Source organism: Pogona vitticeps, chromosome 2 (genome assembly GCF_051106095.1).
Source record: "Pogona vitticeps strain Pit_001003342236 chromosome 2, PviZW2.1, whole genome shotgun sequence".
NCBI lineage: Eukaryota > Metazoa > Chordata > Lepidosauria > Squamata > Agamidae > Pogona > Pogona vitticeps.
Window position 1 is genome coordinate 292,601,488 of NC_135784.1, and position 22,576 is coordinate 292,624,063.

Genomic DNA, 22,576 nt, shown 5'->3' on the forward strand with positions numbered 1-22,576 from the left:
TTTTAAAGCATTAGTGTGATTGGGTTCTTCTGAAATTGGTAACGGTTCCTTCATTTTGGCGGGAATGAGAGACAGAGGCGATTTGAACTGTTCAACAAACTTAGCTTTATTCTCATCTGCTTCTTGATTAACAATATTAAACGGATCAAAACTGCTTAACTCCAGAAATCGGTGCATAACTCTATATCTTTGGTTCTGACATAAATACTCCTCCCCTTACATCGGGGCAGGACCAAAGCGCTCGCGGTCAGTCATCTGCCGCATCAGGGTACTCCTCACTGCACACACCGTCCCCCAGCATGGATGCCTCGCCCAATCCCCCTCCAAGGGTGGGGTGTTGCATGTGGGACCAGGATGGATCACCTTCTTCCCTCCACTTTGGTTGTGGGGGTAAACCACAACTGTCCATTTTAGTGGTTTCATAACCCTCCCTTCAACCCTGGGGGAAGAGGGGTCTGGTAGCAATCCTCCTCCCATCTTAAGGTTTGGAAACTCTCTCAGCAGGTCACAGACCTTGTTATCTTGTTCGTCCACTGTCTGTTCGCACCATGCTGTCTCTCCTGCTCTCTTCTTTCTCGCCCACTTCAATTCGAAATTCCCGCACTTCTTCCTCCCCTTTTATAACCTCCTCCCATAATATCAGATCTTGCTCCTCTCCTTTGTCTCCCTCCTTATCTTCCACCAAGAATATTTCTATCGCCTTCTCTCCCTTAAACTCCTCTTCCTCTATCTTTATGAGTTCTCCCTCTACACATCCAGATGTCTCCTCCTGTCTATCTTCCACTGAGGACAGCGCACTAACCCTTTGTCCTTCAGAATTAGTGTGTATAGATTCAAGGCAGCATGTCCATTAAGAAATAAATCCCACTGTGTTCAGTGTACATAGGACTGCAACTTTGCTATCTGGTGGGTCAGATTCATAATCCATTTTTAAAAATTCACCCCAGCTTGTGCATATGGCCCAATATTCCTGAGAACTGTAATACAGGGGTCTATTCTTCACCACGGTCAAAATAAAAACCCCACCTGACTGCAGCCAGAATGGTGTGAATCTGATGAGAAAAGGAAGAGTTCTCATATTTTTATTTATTCAAGGATGAGACTTAAACTCTGCAACTACTGCTCTCCTAAAATTTCTGTAAGAAGATGGCTGCAAAAGAAAGTGCTGTTTCAAAGAAACGGAAAATTGCAGATGAGCACTGTGTCTTTAACGACAAATGGACTATTGAGTACTTCCTTGTTGTAAACAAGGATAAAGCAGTTTGCCTGATATGTCTTGAAAGGAGTACAATATTAAAAGGCACTTTGGATCCTGTCACAAGTGCTACTCAATATATCAAGTGAGGTCACAATAAACATGATAAATTATCTGTAAAAATCAATGTTTTTGCAGCAAAATAGTTTTAGAAAGCACGCTGAGGAGAACCTGTTGACTGTGAAGGCCAGCTATCATGTTTTTAAATGTATTGATGAGAGTGGTAGGCCATTCGCTGATGATAAATTAGTTAAAAAGTACATGGTTAAAGTTATGTATGAAATGTGCCCTGCTAATGTATCTTGTTTTAGTTGTGTCAATTTATGTTGAAGAACTAGGAGAAGAGCTGCAGATTGTCAAGTGAAAAGTTTTGTTTGTTTGTTGTTTTTTGGCATTAGACAAGAGCAATGACATTATAGGTATCTAGAACTACTAACTGCTAGATTACTAATATTTATCAGGGGAACAGATTCCAGCTTCAGAATTACAGAAGAACTGTGTGCACTACGGAGTCTGAAAGGCATTACAACTGCAGAAAACATATTCTTGAAGGTGTATCATTCAGTAGAAAATCTTGGTTTCAGTTGGGATAAATTGGGAAGCGTCACAACTGATGATACAAGAAATATGGTGGGAAATAAAACTGGTGTAGTTGCAAGACTCAATGAAGAAATATTTCAATTAAACAATACGCTTCCCATATAATTTCACTGCATCATCCATCAGCAAGCCTTGTGTAGTAAGACTCTTCAGGGGGAAAATGTGATGTGTAGTGTTCTATCCAGCATTAGTTACATGAGGCATCATGACCTTACTCATCATCAGTTTGAATTTTTTCTCTCAGAGAAAGATGTAGAATATGGAGTTGTATTATACCATACAGAAGTCAGATGACTTAGGAGAGCCAAAGTCCTCAAACGTTTTTTTCAGTCTTTGTCATGAAGCTGACATCTTTCTCAAGGAGAAAGCAAAAAGTCAAGAAGTGCTTTCTGACCCTGGATGGATCTTTGATATGCCTTTCTCAACTGATATTACAAAGCATCTGAACACAACTGAATCTAAAGTTACAGGGAAAAGGAAAGTTGTGTGTGACGTGCATTCTGAACTGAAAGCTTTTGAAGCAAAACTAAACATCTCTGTTATGTATGTGAGTGAAAGTAAGTTTTCAAACTTCTCGTGCTGCAATGAACTATGGGAATTTACAATTCAATGTTGAAAGACACATCAAAGCACTGAACCTATCGCAGGTATAATTCCAGAACAGGCTCACTGGAAAGGAAATAACAATGTTTCAGAATCTATTTGAAGTAGCACCAGAAGATTCAAGTAACTTTTTTCAGCTTGAACTAATTGATTTGCAAGACAGTGATCATCTCAGAGACGTTTACAAAGAAAATAGTCTGTTAGATTTCTATTCTGGTCTACCTGATATATTTATCAGCCTACAGAAATTTGCTGTAGGCATGTTCACAGTCTTTGACACCATATATATATATCTGTGAACAAACTTTTTCCAAGATGAAAATTGTAAAACTCAAGTGTAGGCCAAGACTTACAGATGACATTTCAAAGGTGCCTGTTACAAACCTTGACATGGACATTAATGCCTTGGCTAATATAAAACATGGACAAAAATCACACTCACTAGGTAAGCATGTGTAGCTAGATGAAAGGATTCCACAGTAAAATATTGTTCCAAAATGACTGCAAATTTGGAAATATTGTTCCAAAATGGATTGCATTCAACATTTCTTCATTGGCTTCTGGGTGTTTACATTTATTCTAAATCAGTAGGTTAATAATTCTGCTACATTTTGATTTAAGTCATGGATCTCTTTGGGCATTGAGCATTCTAATGTGCCCCCCATGTCCCAGAAGGTTGGAGACCCCTGCTTTAAATCATCAACTCAACAGAACTTGTGGTTCATCTCTGAGGCATCCAGGTCCATGCTTCATATCTTTGGTGCTGCACTACAGGTGTTATTGCCCACTAATGAAACACAAGCTGCTTGGATAGCTCAGTGACTATGGAGACATCTGACTATGGAGCCAGAGATTAGCAGTTAAATTCCATACTGTGCATCTCAGAAAAAAATCAGCCTGTGTGGCCCTGGGGCAAGCTGCACAATTCCAGGATGCCGCCCTATGTGGGTAAAGTTCAACGAAAGCTTATATTAAAATATAACAGTCTTTGAGGTGCCGCAATGTTTTTGTATTTTTATTTTGGTTTTACTAGGAATTGCCTTGATTCCAGAAATGTTCATGCTCTGCTTCTCAAGATGTTCCCTAGTTTGAGAAACAAGACCCACCAGGTCCAGATTTTTATCTCCCTGCAAAATTCTTTGGGAATAGTCTTTATTGCCTCCTCTCGGAGGCCACACTGAGATTACTAGAAAATGAGAAGGCCAAGAGACATGGGTAGATCCACTCTCTACCTGAGGCATGATCTCAATGGTCAAAAAGTAGGGGAGGAAGGACAATTAACAAAAGGATTGCTGTGGAGAAAAGGACTGCCACTTGTCATATATGAAGAGATTTTCATTTGGTTGTTGTGGGTTTTTCGGGATCTTTGGCCATGTTCTGAAGGTTGTTCTTCCTGACAGTCTCTGTGGCCGGCATCTTCAGAGGACTGGAGTAGGAACTCTGTCCATGCTTTCTTTAGTCAGTCAATCATTTTGAACAAGTTTTTGATTCTCATTCCTGAGGTTAGGAGTTCAATTCCACACTGTGCCTCCTTGACAGAGGCTTTACTCAATGATCCAGAAGGTCCCTTTCAGCTCTGCAGTTTTAAAATGATGACCCAAGACGGCTTACAACAGGAGAAATCAATATTTAAAAGCTAAAAACATTAAGTATACAAATATCGCAAAAGAATCAAACAGATGAGCTAGGTTAGGCTGAAAGTGACTGACCTAACTAAGACTTTCCTAAGTCTTAGTTCAATATTCTAACCACCACACACTGAATTAGGGTCAGGGGTAGGGGTAGGGATAGTTAATTATGTTCCACCCTTAAGCCTATGGCACACATAGGAATATATAACAAAACAAAAGAATCATGGCACCTTGAAGAGCTGAGCCAAGACCTCTCTCAGAAAACATGCTTCCGATATGATTTCTGAAGATTTTTCTCTTCTTTCACATATACCAGCGGTTCCCAAACATTTTGGCATCATGGCTCCCTTCATTTGCTGACCACTGGCCATGGCTCCCCTTGGTCAGAGGGGCCATCGGGCACTGTCTCCCATCAGGAGCAGGACCTTGACCCCCGTCCATCAGCCATCCCATTTCCTCTCCCCCTCCCTCCCTTCTCCAAGGGCCACCTCCTTCCAAGTCCTGATGCAGGAAACCACCGAGGCTACCCGGCAAGCACTTCTACTGGGTACCATAGAAAGGGGGAAAGGAGCGTGGGCATCGCAGAGGACTCACTGCCTTCTGTCAGCAACTTCCCGAAGGAAGAAGGGGAGGAGAGGAAAAATAAGAGAGCTTTGCTGACATGGAGGGGTGTTGCCACTGTTTCCAACTTAATTTGGCAATAACTCTTCAAGTGATTGAGTAGATTGAACTCTTCAGCCCCTTTCGTTGCCTTTAAGAATTTGATGCATAGACCCCCAAGGTTTCATTAGGAGGAACTCTGGCATAGCACTCCCGGCCTTATTATTATGAAGGTAACAACTACTCCCATGGAAGAACCAGAGGATATTCTGGATTTCACGTTAATGACCCCTGTGCTGCAATCGATTCAAAATGAACTACTCCCACACACTGTTCCATTTTCAGAACTTATAGAATCAAGAGCTGGTGTTGTGTCAATGTCCTTGTGTCAGGAGCTGTTCAGAACTCTACAAGGATGATTTATCCCCTCCCCTCCCCCAGATAACAATCCAGATGGGTTCCTTAGGGCAGTTGAGAAGGTGGGAGGTGACACAACAAAGAAACACCAAAAAAGGGGACAGGAGAGGCAGCCACACAGCCTCCACTTCATGTGCCTTTTAGACAAAGAGCTATGAAAGTGGTAGAGGAATTGTTCATAGAGCTATGAAAGCAATAGAGGAATTGATCATAGAACTATGAATAGCTCCTCTATAGCCTTCATAGCTCTATGTTCTATTCCTTTTCGCATGGCACCACTGCCTGAGATTCACAGTGCCCCCTAGAGCCATGGGGCACAGTTTGGGAACCCCTGACGTACACCCTGGTGACCACCGCCATTCCTCACAGACACATAAACACAATGGTCTCAGAATGATGATAGACTCAGCATGCCAAAAAACACTAAATGGTGGCCATAGGTGCTACAGCTACTCCTGCTAAGAACAAGCTGCAAAAAATCCAGGTGAATCCATTTCTCCTCCCTCTGTAGAATTGTGATGGAAGCCCACAAATAGAGACTGTGGAGAGATCTTTTACATACAAATCTTCAGCCATGCATGTGCCTCGTGATCCAACCATGGCCTTTTCTTTTAAAGTTGCACTCAACGACCACCCCAAAATAGGTAAGAAATTCCTTTTTACCGTATCACACTTGTTGTCCATCTTAGCTCAGAACTGTCTACTTTGGGGGCAGCCCCACCACCTGCTACCTGATCCTTTATAAGCAGGAGATACCAAGGCTCTAACTTGTGAACTTCATTAAAAGCACGCTTACCATTCAGGAATGGGAATTGCTCATGAAATAAATAAGTACAAGTGATAGTTTTCTAAAGGAACCATTCTGTTTTATACTTTCTTACCTGTTCTTTTACCTTCCTGCTTCAAGACACAACTGATGGTAATTTAACTCACAAACACTGTCCATCTCAATTATCAGAGTACTCATTTGCAGCTATTGAGCTAACCAGGGATCACAGAGCTACATCCTTGAGGTCAAGCCCGTAAAATTAGCCATCTGTCCCATAAAAGCTTTAAGCTCAGCCTGTGCTTAAGCATTATGTCTCCAATGGTGTCACAGGCACAACAGCAAATGTCCAAAGATATGAATGAGCTTTTTTTTGTCCTTTTAAACTCTATAGTTTGGCCATTTTTATTCATTCAAAGATAGGGGGGAAATGACCTTTGAAAATAAGTTTTGTTACAGAACAAAGAAGCAAAATTAAGCGTAGAGGGGATTAGATCTAGTAGGTAAGACAGTTTATGGCTAAGAAAGGTACCCAGTGAAGTACAGCTGCCAACCTACACACCTCTTCCTCTACACCGTGATCCTACTTGTCTGAATTAGAATTGACAGTAACTGCTCTGAGTTTTGGGCTTAGCAATTCTGCAGACTGTGGGAAGGGAAGGACGAGAGAACAAGCTGCAGATATTCTTATTACAACAGGCAAAGCATGAGCCAGGACACCACCTGAGAAGAACTCTGATGTGAGGATTACTAAGATTCTGTGTGCCTCCACTCCCAGTCAAACAGAATATGAATGCTTCCACACCAGGGACCAGAGAATGCACTAGGTGACTGACAACTCTTTGTCTACAAAGATGGGAAAAGTCAATTCATCCTACACCGCCTCGGGTAAAACTTTATATCTCAAGCTGATGGACCATGTTTGGAGCTTCCATCTTGGAACAGTACGAAAACACAGATGCTGAAACTGCAATCCACTCTTGATTTTGGATTTTACACCAAGGGCATGAGACTTCTTTTCTTTTTCATTTCCTGGGATTTTAACAAAGCCTCATGTCAATGAGGTTCGACTGGGCTGAAGCGCTGCACTTTGAAATTGTACCTAATGTGGTAGGAATTGTTCCTGGGATCAGATCAATGGTTTGTCTGAAAAAACTCTTTCACCAAAGGCTAACAAACACAGGAAGCTGAAGAACAAGGCATCAGATAATAGCCATAGGAGAGAAAATAGAAAGTCCTTCTGATGTCATTTTATAGCCTTTGAAAGAGGGGCGAACTCAAAGATTGCCCTGGTTCATTCTGTCAGTGAGAAAATATGGTGATCTGTTACATTTGAGGTAAAGGTAAAGGTTCCCCTTGACAATTTTTGTCCAGTCGTGTTCGACTCTAGGGGGCGGTCCTCATCCCCGTTTCCACGCCATAGAGCCAGCGTTTGCCCGAAGACAATCTTCCGTGGTCATATGGCCAGTGCGACTTAGACACGGAACGCTGTTACCTTCCCACCGAGGTGGTCCCTATTTATCTACTTGCATTTTGCATGCTTTTGAACCGCTAGGTTGGCGGGAGCTGGGACAAGCAATGGGAGCTCACTCCGTCGCGTGGATTCGATCTTACGACTGCTTGGTCTTCTGACCCTGCAGCACAGGCTTCTGCAGTTTAGCCCACAGCGCCACATTTGAGCCAGGCTATTATTTAGATCAGTGGTTCCCAACCTTGGATAACCTGGATGTTATTGTACTGTAATTCCCAGAAGCCTTCGCCACTAACTGTGCTGCCAGGGTTTCTGGGAATTACAGTCCAAGGACACTTGGCATTACCCAAGGTTGGGAACCACTGATTTACAGCATTGCCAACTGGGTATCTTACAGAGTTGGAACACTTGGTTGTGGATCCAGAAGATGGGAGTTCAACTCTTCACTGTGCCCTCCTGAAGAAAAGTCATTCTGCATGGCCTCAGGCCAGCTCAGTCCCTGAGCACCCTCAAAAGAAAGATCTGTTAAACCATTTACAATTGCTATGTATCTAGGAAACTCTATGAAGTGTTGCCATTAACTGGAATTGATGGCATATAATTCTGATTCTTTAGGACAAGAGTTTCCCAACAACTATACACGAAGCACAGCAAGCCACAGTCAAGCACAGCTCCCTGCTGGCAAATATGTCATTGGTTAAGTCACACGCGCACAAATGAATGTAGTTATAAAACAGTTATATATCTATGTAAAAACATAACGTATGAAGCGGGAGAAGGAACTCTTTCCTGTAGAAAGTTCACATGCAGCATTTGTTCAAACTGGAGAACCACAAGACCAGTGGTGTTGACTACTAGTTTTGGGCTAATCCAGGGCTTCACTACCATACAGTGGGGTCTCTACTTAAGAACTTAATCCGTATTGGAAGGTGGTTCTCAAGTTGAAAAGTTCTTATGTTGAATCTGCATTTCCCATAGGAATGCATTGAAAACCATTTAATCCGTATCTGCTCTTTTCCGTCCATAGAAACTACAGTGGAACCTCTACTTAAGAACTTAATCCGTTTTGGAATGGTGTTCTTAAGTTGAAACATTCTTAAATTGAAGCAAAATTTCCCATAGGAATGGACTGAAAACCAATTAATCCGTTCTGGCTGTTTTTTTGTTATGTAGAGGTGCGTTCGTACATTGAAGCATTAGTTCCCATAGGAACTAATGCAAACCTGGTTAATACGTACTCTACCACTAGGGGGAGAATTTTTTTTTAACCTAAGATGACCTAAGGTTAAAAAAAAGAGCAGGAAAGGTTTTTTTCCTGTTCTTATCTTGGATTTCTGTTCTCAAGTAGAAGCAAAATTTAGCAAATGGAGCTGTTCTTAAGTTGGATTGTTCTTAAGTAGGGACGTTCTTAAGTAGAGACCCCACTGTATTTCAAAGCTGGAGTAGAACAGGTTGACATGTGTGAGGAGAGAACAGAGAAATGGGAAGGAACACCTGGGCAATGTCCAAGTGACCAGATTGGTTTCACAGTGAATCTGTGTTTCCTTCTTCCTAATGAGGAATGGCTGGATGCTATATATGAGGCTGGAAGTGCAAGATTCACACTTTTTCAGCAGCATTTTGTGCCCTCTAAATTTCAGTCAATGCCTCACTCTAAGTAAAGCTTTACAGAGGCCGAAACCAGCTCACGTGTGTGCTGTGTTTTATTCCCTCCTGATCCATCACATGGGTGCATCACAATAAGCTGTTGCAGTTTGATTGGTTATCTTTCTTTTTTCACTTCTACAGTATTTCTGTGCAAATCAGACTTATCAAAGATCCTCTCAAGATAAGATATTTTTTATGTGCAAAACTGTTTTAAACACATACTGTGAAGGGGAAGTTATTAATGGAATATTTACAGCAGTGACAAGTGTATTTAGTTATCTGGAAAGGAGATGTGTCTCCCAACAGAATCGCCATTATTTTTACCTGCAATTAATCAATGACCTAATCAGTCATGCCGATTGATCCGTGAACAATTCGGGCTCAATTCACAGAGCCTAGGGTTACTAATATAAAGCTGCAGACTTGGAGCAGCAAAACCTCAAAAATCTACTGTTGTTAAATTAATTTGATGGGGACAAAATAGTTATGTTGCTCTAAGGCCTGCTAGATAGCTCAGTGATTTAGGTATCTGGTTGGGTGTTCAATTCCCCACTGTGCCTCCTTGGCAGAGGCTGGACTTGATGATCCATCAGGTCCATTCCAGCTCTGCAATTCTAAGATGATGATTATATTATTATCATTCCAAATTTTATAACATACCCAAATTTTATAACTTATAAAATTTATGACCACTTAAAAGGCAATTGGATTTCTTACGAGATCATTGTTTTTGTACTGGAGCGTTCTGCCTCAGATACGTAAAGTATATTCTCAGAGGCTAGAAATACATGTTTTTATTGTGGGAGGGAGATAGTAGGTCCAAACACTTTTGCCATGTTTAGAGGGCCTGATTGTGAAAAGCAAAAAAATGTCAACTGTGTCACCGCTATGTTGTGCAATATTCAAATGTGAGGATGAATTCATAATTACTGTAAAAGATAAAGAAAGAAAGAAGCTCAATGTTCCTTTAATGTAATTCCCATTCCTTTCAGTTCAGCTTGCAACGAGAGCTGTGTGTCTCTGGCAGAGTGACCGAACACAGTGAGGCTTCTCAGATATCATTTTGGAGTATCCATTTATCTCTACATCTATTCATTCCTGGGGATGGGGGAGATACACAGAGTGCAAAGATCATTTCAATCTGGCCTTCACATATTCTGACATCAAGGACCAAAATCTGCCCTTGATGCCTATGCAAAAAAGTCTCACTGACGTCAGAACGGCTTCTGCTCCAGGTCAGTCTCCTATGAGTTTCTGAGGGGCTTTTATGTATTTTTAAGTGTCCCTTTTCAAGAGCCCCCACAATGTTTACTAAAATGCCATTCCAATGAAAAGCCCTTTAATGGAACTCCATCTGTCTGCTACCATTCATAGACATGAAAATCCTCATTGTGTTAACATGTCAGCTGCTCCAGGGCTCAATCCTGCAATCACCAGAGCTCATGCCATCATAGGCTATATAAAACAGAGGACATGCATGCTACCCAGTTTGAACCATTATATTAGATATTCAGTGTGGAGCTGAGCTTCATGTCCTATTTTCCTTTGATATAAGCACAGGCCAACCAAATTCTGATCAGAACTGCTGCAAATGTATCAGGGTGGCTTAAATGTTCTCCTGAAGTTCCCTCCCCCTTAAATTTGCCACTACCACTCCATCGGACACTAAAAAAGAAACAAAATCTGTGACAAAGAGCTTTTGAGAGCAAAACTGGAAACAGCCTTTTTCTGGACTATGAATGGCTTCAAAGTTGAAACAATGTCAACAAAAAAGGAAATGGTTTAATGTAAAAATAAAAACTTAATATAACTCAATGCAAGTGAAACTTTGTGTTTAAAACCATCAAGTTAGGCAAAGCCACAATATGGGACAGCGCTTCTGATTATATGGTCCATAAATTTCCTTTGCTGTGCAACCACACGTGAACTGTGTATATCTGGAATTCGTGATATCTCCTAGGCTGAGCCTAAACATGTTCTCAGGGAAAGTTATAATAAAATTAGATTTTTGGACTAGATTCTTAAAATGTTCCTATTTTTTAGTGTAAGGGCAGACAAGAAGCCATCGGATTATGGAGATGACATATGGTACTACTGGTTTATCTCTCCACTACTGTTTATTATTTCTGGCACCAGGTCTCCAGTTTCTCAAACAGATGTCTTTCCCTTCAGTTATGACTTCAGTTATGACAACATGCAGCTAGCTCACAGACCCATGGCATTTCTTCAGCTGCCAATACCCCTGGGCCCCCCATTTTTGCTCAGAAAGTTCCACTGCACCTTCTGGGAGAATGGGAGCCATTTTGTCACATTTTGAGGGGATGAAGCATCCCTGGGATCCCCCTATGTATCAATGTTTCCCAACCTTGGGTTCCCAGATGTTGTTAGACGGCAACTCTCAGAATTCCTGGCCAACACAGCGAGTGGCAAAGGCTTCTTGGGAGTTTTAGTCCAAGAACATCTGAGGACCCAAGGTTCCTCTGCCCTATGCCCACCAGAAGTCTATTTTGGAGCCTCATGGCACAGCGGTTAAACTGCAGTACTGCAGTCAAGACTCTGCTCATGAGTTTGATCCCAACAGACTCAAGTAGCTGGTTCAATGTTGATTTCACCTTCCATCCTTCCAAGGTCAGTAAATTAAGTACCCAGCTTGCAAGGGAGGGGGAAGCAATGTGTAGTTTGCATCATTAAATTTTAAACTACCCAGAGAGTCTTTTTAAGCAGCATGGGGAGGCATAGAAGCAGCACACTTTGCTTTTGTTTCTTTTTTTCAAAACTTGTTCACTAAACAGCTTTTTCAGGTTTTTTAAAAAAAAACTATTTTAAAGTGAAATCCATTTTTAAGTTAACAAAGTCCCATAGCAGTAGCAAATACAAAACATGTTTTAAAAAAATACACATGCAACTTAGCCTCTCTGGCCATGCTACTTCCCTATAGCTCTTCCCCTTGGAAATTACTCACCCCGTGTGGAAAGACCTGGGCTTTAACCTGGGACATTATGCATGGAAAGAAATGAGACACGACCTTTCTCCAGAGGGGGGTCTCCTTCTTTGCTTTTGGTTTGTGTTAAGTGTACCACCCTAAAAGAATGTGCAGAGGGGCTTCTTCAGTTGTGCTAGTCTTTTCTCTTAACAATTGAGTACAAGGATCTAAAGTTGTTTTCAAATATTTTAAATATTGTTGATAAAGACAAGGGGAGAAAGTGTATTGTGAGAAAGACACTGAAGGAAAAGCAATAAGCTATACCTCATCAACAAACAGTTCATGACTATAACGAAAGGTGTGCTATGGAACACTGTAGGCATCCTTCAGTCTCCAGAGACGATGGTATTGTGCTCTGTATGGAGGTCTTGGAACAGTGTCTTGTGTGGCTGAGAAGGCCAATTTGAGAGTGACAATCTCTTCCACATTGAAGACAAATACAATCTGTCCCCTGTCCAGCTCACTGGTTTTGTTTGTTTCGGGACTGCCTCTTTGCCTCGGTCTGCTGTACAAGTGTCTCTTCAAATTGGGAGAGGCCATGATGCACTGCCTGCCTCCAGGCTGAACACTCAGACGTCAAGGTTTCCCATCTGTTGAGGTCCATTCCTAAGGCCTTCAGATCCCGCTTGCAGATGTCCTTGTAACGCAGCTGTGGTCTCCCTCGGGGGTGGCTTCCCTGCACTTTCTCCATACAGGAGATCTTTTGGAATTCGACCATCAGCCATTCTCATGACGTGCCCAAGCAAACGTAGACGTCGCTGTTTCAATATTGAATACATGCTGAAAATTCCAGCTCGTTCTAGGACTACTCTATTTGGAACTTTGTCCTGCCAGGTGATACCAAAAATGCGTCGGAGACAACGCATATGGAAGGTGTTCAGCTTCCTCTCCTGCCGGGCACAAAGGGTCCAAGACTCGCTGCAGTATAGGAGTGTGCTCAGGACACAGGCTTTATAGACCTGGATTTTGGTGTATGCCAACTTCTTATTAAGCCATACTCTCTTTGTGAGTCTAGAGAACATGGTAGCTGCTTTCCCAATGCGTTTATCCAGCTCGACATCTAGGGAGAGTGTGTCAGAGATCATTGAGCCAAGGTACACAAATTCATGAACAACCTCCAGTTCTTGCATGGAGATAGTAATAGAGGGAGGTGAGTCCACGCCCTGGCACATGACTTGTGTTTTCTTCAGACTGATAGTTAGTCCAAAGTCTTGGCAGGCCTTGCTAAAAAGATTTATGAGTTCTTGGAGGTCTTCAGCAGAGTGGGCAACAATGGGTGCTATGGAACAAATTACACTGAAAACTATAGAATTCCATTCCACAAGTGGAATACTCTGTACAGATCACACACCTGAAGAAGGGAATTTGTGGCTGTCAAATCTTGTTGGGCTACTGTCTGTGAATACTGGCTACTCTCTTTGGCTGGAGTGAAAGTCAGGTGGAGTCATGTTTTGGCAATAATCACAATCCGAAAACACAAATCTGCAAACCACTTTTATGTATGATTCAAGACTCCTTACAAACGAGGCTGCAATTTTGCCAAGTTAGATGATGCCAAGTTACATTTAGCTCAGAGCTCTTTGGAAGGTCTTCTCCAGCAATTCAGTCTTTCTCAGCATGAAGATCTTAGGTGTTGAACGCAGGCCGTTCCATGAACAAAGCATTTCCTATAGCACTTCCTCCCCAAAGAAGGAAAACTGTAGACGGGCCAGCTTCCTTCTGACTAAAGCCATCCATGTTTCTAAAGCTGTGCTGATGGTCCATTAATATTTGTATATTATTTGCCTAATCAGCGTTTCCGATTAGCATCTGAAGAAAGCAGCACAGTGATTGGTTAAGTCCACGGGCACAAGAAGAAGGGCCCTACACAATCAGCACACAGAGGGTTGATACAATTAGATGACAGGGAGTCTACCCACCTTCTTGCATCACATTTCAAATGAATGAAACAGAATAAGTCTCATCTCTCTCAAGAGATCACATTGCACAGAGACCGTTCAGTATGCAAACATGTATTAGAAGAAGTTGCCTAATGACCTTGCCTTTAACAGGAGGGCAGGAGGAAATATCTGTTTTCAAGTGGAGTAAAGGTAAAAGGTAAAGGTTCCCCTTGAGAATTTTTGTCCAGTTGTGTCCGACTTTAGGGGGCGGCGCTCATCCCGCTCTTCAAGCCATAGAGCCAGCGTTTTGTCCGAAGACAATCTTTCCATGGTCACATGGCCAGTGTGATTTAGACACGGAACGCTGTTTACCTTCCCACCGAGATGGTACCTATTTATCTACTCGCATTTGCATGCTTTCGAACCGCTAGGTTGGCGGGAGCTGGGACAGGCGACGGGCGCTCACTCCGTCGCGTGGATTCGATCTTACGACTGCTTGGTCTTCAGACCCTGCAGCACAGGCTTCTGCGGTTTAGCCCACAGCGCCACCACGTCCCTTTTCAAGTGGAGTACCATAAACCAATAAACTATATATCAGCCATAAGGTGCGAATATCAACAAGTAACAAAAGATGGGAGAGATTGCAATTCACTCACTGCAAAACAACTCTAAGAGTAATAATAATTGTGTGTTGTCAAGTTGATTCTGACTTATGGCGACTCTTTCCATGCTTTTCTAGGTAGAGAATACTCAGAAATGATTTGTGATTCCCTTCTTCTGGGAGCACCCTAGGACTATGCAGCTTGCCCAAGGCAACAGTCACCCTTAATACTTTGAAAAATATTTCATGGAGTAAATGGGATGTTGGGTGATCACCCATTATTTACATTTTTGGGTTGCCACTTTTCATCACTAATAGTTGCTTTCCATTTCTGTATCTTTAAGAACTGGGGCCAAGCAAAAGTTCAACAGATTCAACTTTTGTTAACATAGAGATGCAATGGGGGGGGGGAGTCAATTTGTGGGTACAGGGAAAGAGAAAGTTAATACTGTACATCTTTTCTCCTTCCCAGCATTTTAGAATTAGCCTGAATTTATTTACAGCATTTTATTTCATTTCTGTGCTTCCTCTGTCCTGCTATGCAGACTCAAGACAGCTCAGTAAGGATTTTAAAAAAGCAAATTTTGATAGAAACAAGAGAGAGGCTGATGGATAGCAAAGTATAACCTATCTGAAGGCAGACTGATTTCCCTCAGCTTAAACTCTCAACTGGCAGTATTTTCCCAATGTTCACATAGGATCATTAATACCATAAGACTTGTCTTTATTGTCTTTGTCTTTTAATAATATTATTAAATATTAGACACATTCTTGTCTTTAATAATATAATATACTATAGTTCATCTTCTCAGGATGGGAGCCAGTGATGAATTTAGGGACAACCGCTGGTATGAGACCATCTAAAAAAAACTCAAAATGTTCCTTCCTGTAATTTGTCCTGTCTCCCTTTTAATTTGTTTTATGCCTGTTAAAAACTGGAGTTGGCGAGGCCAGAATTGCTGAGGAGGATGGGTGAACAAGGCTCATCCGATTGTTCTTCTGACGACAGGAAATGAGCAGCTATTTTGACAATGTGGATTAAATAAAGGGCTGTTTTAGAGGCAGGGCTGTCTGAGTTTCACTCCCCCCCCCCCGCCCCTTGCTTTTTCCTAGTCCTCAGTAATTGAGATCACATGGAATCCGTCTGAACTCTCGACAGTACAGTACTTCGTCGTGGGGGGAAGCTAAGATGAAACACAAACACTGGATTTTGTACCCCCGCCAACACACACACACGCACGGCTGAGGCTCACTGCCCGGGGGGGGGGATCGTGGAAGGGGACTTGCAAGGGAAATGGATTCAACCACGTCTCTGTTTCGTGCATGTGTGGATGTTTGTGTAAGTGCGCAACACCTGAAGAAAGCAACATGTCTTCATTTTTTTTAAAATCGCGATTGTTTAATTTTGTCTACCCACTCCACCAAAGCATTCCCCCCCCCAAAAAAAAAAAATCAGGCAGAGCATGATAGCGCTGCTTGCTTGCAATTCCTCCTGTGTTCTCGGGCACTTGTTGATGTTTCCAAACCCGGGACAGAAAGCGTGGCTCTGGGGATGACAGATCACGACTCCCTCCTCCTCCCCCTCCTCGCCCCCTTACCTTGCCTCCGCGGGATGTTTCTCCGGTGAGCTGCCGAGCGCCCCACGGAGCACAGCAGCAGGAGCCAAGCCAGGCGGCAGAAGCCGCAGCAGGATCGGGCGCGCGGATCCATGCTTTAAGGTCCCGATCGGGGCGAGCCGGCTTCCGATCGCAGCCAAAGGAGAAGAAACGGCTCCGAAGTTTGGAGCAAGTTGCGGAGCGCGGGGGTTGGCAGGCTTGATTTGCCACCCGAGGGGACGGCACTCCAAAAAAGGAACTCCGAAGAGATTATGGGCATCGGGGAGGAGTTTTTGCGCTGGTCGGGGCGGCGCGACGAGGCGTGGGGGGGGGGGGGGGTTCCGCGGAAGCCAGACGGGACGAAAGTCTGACCGGCACAAAGCAGGCAGAAGGGTTTGCACACACGCGCGCGCGCACACGGACACACACACACACACACACACACAGGGCGGAGGCCTGCCCTTTGACGAGATTAGGTAGACTAAGCCCTCGCAACGCCCGACGCGCGATGACTCTAAAAGGCACGGGCGAGGAGGCGCCTCTCCGGTGTCGACACCCCCACCCCACCCCGATTTTCGGGCGGGAGGGACTGGATCGGGGAGGAAGGATCCTCATGGGACGCCCTCGCCCCCACAACAGGACGATCCACCGACGCTCCCCTGCGGAGTAGACTTGCGCCTTGGTAGAGGGACAGGCGGCCGCCGCGCGCAACTGCCACCCCGAAGCGCACGAAACGAGGGCGCCCTTCCCTGCGGTCCTGTAGGTGTGTGTTTGTGTATGAGTCTATATAGAAAAGTCGCTCAAGGCGTTGGGCCGCCTGTGGCCTTCTGTATGGAGCCCGCCACCTCCTGGCCAGGTTCCCCATCTTCTCTGAATTGCCCATAGAGAATGCCCTCCTGGAAATGTAAGCACTGGAAACCTGGGCAGCTTTGTGAGGGCAGGAGAAGCAGAGCCTAGACGACAAGGGGTGGCCTGTGGCCATCTAGGTATAGAAGATTCTTCTAGATCCTCAAGGGGGGGGGGGGTTGGACCCCAAATCTGTTTTGTGCCCCCTCAGGTCTCAGCCCCTTCATTCTCTAGCAAAAAAGGGGTGAGTTGCTTCCTTTGGAACTGCCCAAGGGCGTTCCACACACTTTTTAGCACCATAAAAATAACCATTTACCAACTTTAGGACTTCAGCCATTGATGGTTTCATTGGGGGGGGGACGGCTGTCGGCAGTCTGCAGCACCTGTAGTGTTCTTCAGGTGGAACATTGCGCTCTCTCTCTCTCTCTCTCTCTCTCTCTCATACACACACACACACACACACACACCGTCCATAGATGTCCACCTTTTGTCCTCTAGACTCCACCATTCTGCTTCTCTCATCCCTCACAAAGCTGCCCAGGTTTTTCCTCCTCTCAGTCCTTAAATTTCTAAGATAGCATTCTCCATGGGTAATTAATATACCATGGGCAACATTTGGCCCTCTTGATCTGGGGTCCCCAACCCCCCCCCCAAGTCTGTGGCCTGGTACCAGGCCATGGGCTTGGAAGGACCGAGACAAAGACAGATCCCCTGCACACCTACCACATATGCACACACGCCCTGGCCACGGACAGACACCCCACATGCACGCATGGATTTTCCACCCACCCACGCATGGGTGTCCTGCCCACCCACTCATGGACGTTCCCCTGCCCACACGCTAAACCGGCCGGTGGTTTGGAAAAGGTTGGGGACCACTCTCCTAGATAGTAGTAGATTAAAAATCCCATCATCTTTGGCCGCGTTGACTTGATGTTGATGTGCTGTGGAGTTTTGTCTATTGTCAAACTTTTAGTAGCAAATTGAAAGTATATAGAGAAGCATAGATTTACAATCTGTTTTTTCATTTGAATTACTGCTTCCTTACAGGCAGGTTAGTTCTAGTACAGTGGTGCCTCGACTTACGACCATAATCCATTCCAGAAGATGGACGTAAGTCAAAATGGTCATAAGTCGAATCGTCATTTCCCATAGGAATGCATTGAAACCCCATTAATCCGTTCCGGCCAAAGAAAAAAATCGCCGGAAAAAATCACTGCAAGACTCATTGGAAACGCAATTAATCCCGGCCGAAAAGGGAGGGGGGACAGAAAAGCAATAAAGTGTGCAAGACCCATTGCAAATGCGCAGAAAATAAATGGAGCAGATTGGAAATGCACAGAGAACAGAGGGACAAGGTCAGAAATGCAAAGAAAACAAAGGAAAAAGCAAGAGAAGCATGCAGGACCCATCAGAAATGGGGAACAAAAAACCCCCAAAGCAACCAAACCCCTCAAGACCCTTCTGAAATAGGGGGGAAACCCAAAAAACAAAGAACCCCCCAAGACCTATCACAGCAGGGAAACATAACCCACCCACCCTAAAACCATGTTGCAAAAAACATCCAGAACAGTTTTTAAAAAGCAGAAAACAGCACCTTACCTTACCTAACAACGCAGTCCCAAGCCTCCCTGCAAACACACACACACACACTCACTCTAACCGTGGGGGCAAAAGAGCTACAAAGAAGCAGCCTCTTTTGCCACCTACAGTTACCAATTTGGATTTCCTGCCTTTTTCCCCCTGCCTTTTTCTCTTCCTAAGTGGAAGCTCCAGTTGCAAATAGAAGCAAAATTTTGCAACTGGAGCTGTTCGTAAGTCAAATTGGTCATAAGTAGGGATGGTCGTAAGTCGAGGCACCACTGTACTAGCAGGATGATGGAAGGGTTTTATCACTCCAACTAAACATCAGATTTTACTACAGTTACAGAGAAAGTAGTTGTCATTTCACTGCACCAAAAGCTATTTAAAGGAAATTATTTTGGCTTCCTTACTGCATTTTTAGTGTTCATATCAGAAATTTTGACATGCTGATTGTAGTAAGTTCTGCAGACGTTCTGTGCTTGTTGACTTCAGCTTGAAAGACAGAAGGGTTTGTATAGCTGATGGAACTGAACGTCCACTGAGGGACCTTCTTTCAAATCTTCTTTAGCGTGGAGTTTGCCAGTTTGTTCATCTTAAGATTTTTTGATGCCGCTTTTTGTGAAGCAAATTATTTGCAATTTTATCAATTTTACTCCACCTTCAGAAAGTTAGGTGTTCTTTTCCTTTAGTCATTTCTCACAGTACCTCCTTGTCAAGTGGAAACTCCACTTTGGCATCAGTCTTCAGCTTCACTTAGATTGGTTATAGCTTTCGTTACCTTAGTAACAGCAACACACTAAATAGAGAGGGCATTACAACAAATATTTATAAAGACAAATGTTTCTGTTGCATTTTACATATCAGCCTATTGCACCAGAATGCCGCAATATTTTGAGGTGACTGTAAAGATTTATGAATGATCTTGTGGAAAGGATGGAGGCAGAACCAGGTGTTTTTCTGCAAACAGGTGTTTTTCTGCCTTGGCAACAGTACCAAATAATATAAAATTCTATTTGACACTGGTTAGGCCTCATCTTGAGTACTGTGTCCAGTTCTGGACACTGCATTTTTAAAAAGAATGCAGACAAACCATAACAAGTTTAGAAGAAGGCAACAAGGATGATCAGGGGACTGGAAACCGAACTCTATGAAGAAAGACTGAAAGAATGGGGCATGTTTAGCCTTGGGAAAAGAAGATTGATACCATTTTCAAATACAGTGGTGCCCCGCATAGCGACGATAATCCGTGCAGCAAAAATCGCTGCAAAAATCGTCGCTATGCGGAAATAAAAAGCCCATAGGAATGCATTAAAACCCGTTTAATGTGTTCCTGTGGGCAAAAAAACTCAGCTTAAAGCGAAAATCCTCCATACGGCGGCCATTTTCGCTGCCCGGTAAGCGAGGAAACCGGGCAAAAACACAGCGGGCAGCCATTTTATTTACCCGGCTGCCATTTTGGAACTGCCAATCAGCTGTTGGAAAATCATCGCTATGCGATGATCGGTATGTGAAACAGGGTACTGATCATCGCAAAGCAATATTTTCCTATCTAAACCATCGCAATGCGATCACAAAAACGATCGCAAAAAATTCACCGCTATGCGGATTCATCGTTAAATGGGGCACCCATTAAGCGAGGCACCACTGTACATGAAAGACTGCCATACAGAGAAAGGGTAGGATCTGTTCTCAGTCATCCTAGAGTGCAGAACACATAATAATGGGCTCAGATTACAGGAAGCCAGATTTCAGCTGAATATCAGGAAAAACGTCCTAACAGAGCAACATGATCGTAGAACCAGTTACTTTGGGAGGTGATGAGTGTTCCAGTGCTGGAGGCATTCAAGAGAAAATTAGACAATCATTTGTCAGATATACTTTGATTTGGATTCCTGCATTACACAGTGGGTTGGGCTTGATGGCCTTAGAGGCCCCTTTCAGCTCCATTATTCTGAGTCCACTTGCAGATGAGTGGAAAAATGATCCTGGTAACATTCCAGTTTCAAAGTTATATTTTCTTCTTTTGTTTGTGAGCATATTTATTACATTCCTTTCTTCTCTGATAAATAAAATAAACATTGTCTAAGGCAATTGGTAATTTTTATGGGCATTGTTATATGTGTCTTCAGCATAAACCTGTTCTGTGAGTCTCTCTTTCCACATTAGAGAGGATGGGACATGTCCGAAGGTGCATGAAGAAACAATAGAGTAAGTGGAATTTTGGCCTCAAAAATCACTCTCTGACTGAAAAACAAATATTCTTGGAGCTAAATAAGTTTAAGATCTGAAACTAAGACAGTAGATCTAAATTTCTATTAAAGACATTATACAGAGGAGTTACTTTATAGTTTCCTTAAGATAAGGAATACTTAACATCCCTGTCTGAAGGCATCTCCCCTGCCTGTTTATAATGAAACTATGTTCTTTATGCCACTATCAGAACCTAGTCAATAGCAGCTCTGCAGAAATCTCGGATCAAATCCCAAAGGAGGCTATTAGAATCATGAATCTCTGACATTCTGCAATAACATACTCTGTTTTTGCTTCTCTGCAGAAGATCTGATCTGAAATAATTTCTGCAAATTTGAAAATGCACAGTCAGCGTCTATCTGTTGAGGGCTCGATGTAAGATACAGTCTCCAAAACTAGAAGATGGAAATAGTGGTAGAGTCCTGAAGTGGCAGAATGAACTATTTAACTTCAGATTGGGGGGGGGGGAGACAGGATGATGATGATTGTATTTCCAAAGATCAAAACAGAGTAGTTACAAGTAGAAAACCATTTTGACAGGGAACAAGCAAGGCTTTCTCATAGTTCGTTCGTTTAGTCGTTAGTCGTGTCCGACTCTTTGTGACCCCATGGACCAGAGCACGCCAGGCCCTCCTATCTTCCACTGCCTCCCCGAATTGGGTCAGATTCATGTTGGTTGCTTCGGTAACACTGTCAGTAGCATGTTGGATGCCTTCCGACCTGAGGGGCCCATCTTCCAGCGTCATATCTTTTAGCCTTTTGTTTCTGATCATGGGGTTTTCTTGGCAAAGATACTGGAGTGGAATTGCCGGTTCCTACTCCAGGTGGATTGCGTTTAGTCGGAACTCTCCACTATGACCTGTCCGTCTTGGGTGGCCCTGCATGGCATAGCCCATAGCTTCTCTGAGTTGCTCAAGCCCCTTCGCCACGACAAGGCAGCAATCCATGAAGGGGTTTCTCATAATATAGTCACCTAATCGGGAGGATTCAGAATGGTATTTCCTACCTGCAGTCTGAAATGGTACAGTCCATATTCTACCACTTGGTGTTGTGATGTGTGGGTCAGATCTGAGAACTTATACCAGATAATTTGTCATAGTTTTTATTGCTGTGGAATATTTGCAACCTAATACTTAACACTCCTATTTGGAAACAAGTCCCACTGTGCTCCACAGGACCTCCATCCCAGTAAGTAAATATACTTAGGATGTTGGCCATGAAGTAACAATAAAGAAAATATGCCAAGTTTCCACCAGCCCATACATGTAGGTCTTCTGTTATTTACCTTTTATCTTTACTCTGAACACATAAGCCCAAGGAAGTCTGTTATAGAAATACATAAGCTAAGTATGGTTCAAAAACACACTTTCCCCATTCTTTTTTTAAGGGTGCAATAAAAGGCTGCATCCACTTGCTCTAAGTTGTTCAACATCTGTGAATTCACCCTATCTCTTGTTTGCCAGTAAGTGCCGCTCTATCGTATTCGAAGCAACTGCTCCTTTTATATATCCAGCCTTATCAGCAATATTGCATCTTAGCTGGTAGTGCTTCAGAAACTTCATTTATTTTCCATCATCATGTTCTTGCTCATTTCTCTCAGATGGAGTTCTTTTATTTGTTATCTACAAGAATACAAGTCATTCGCTATCTAATGTGAAATAAAATTACAAAATCATACTTCTATCGTGCCTAATATAGCTATGCCAAATATTCCAATAAACCAAAGCTTGGAAAGAACAAAGTCAATAGTTACCCAGAATAAGTTAACTTTTATTTGCATAAATCAAGACTACATTTCAAAAATAGCTTAAATGAGTGGGAATGATGTTGCCACTTGGTGTAGCAAC

The 22,576-nt window shown here is 43.2% G+C and overlaps 1 protein-coding gene across 2 annotated transcripts in view; it reads right to left on the minus strand.

Annotated features, from left to right (window-relative positions):
- EGFLAM (EGF like, fibronectin type III and laminin G domains) overlaps positions 1-16,282 on the minus strand; it is a 146,581-nt gene extending 130,299 nt beyond the window's left edge. For both annotated transcript variants that reach the window (XM_072992825.2, XM_072992824.2), the window contains exon 1: positions 16,053-16,282. In XM_072992825.2, the coding sequence (XP_072848926.2) occupies positions 16,053-16,164 (112 nt within the window). In that variant the 5' untranslated portion in view covers positions 16,165-16,282. The remainder of the gene's footprint in view (positions 1-16,052) is intronic.
- Positions 16,283-22,576: the final 6,294 nt, after the last annotated feature.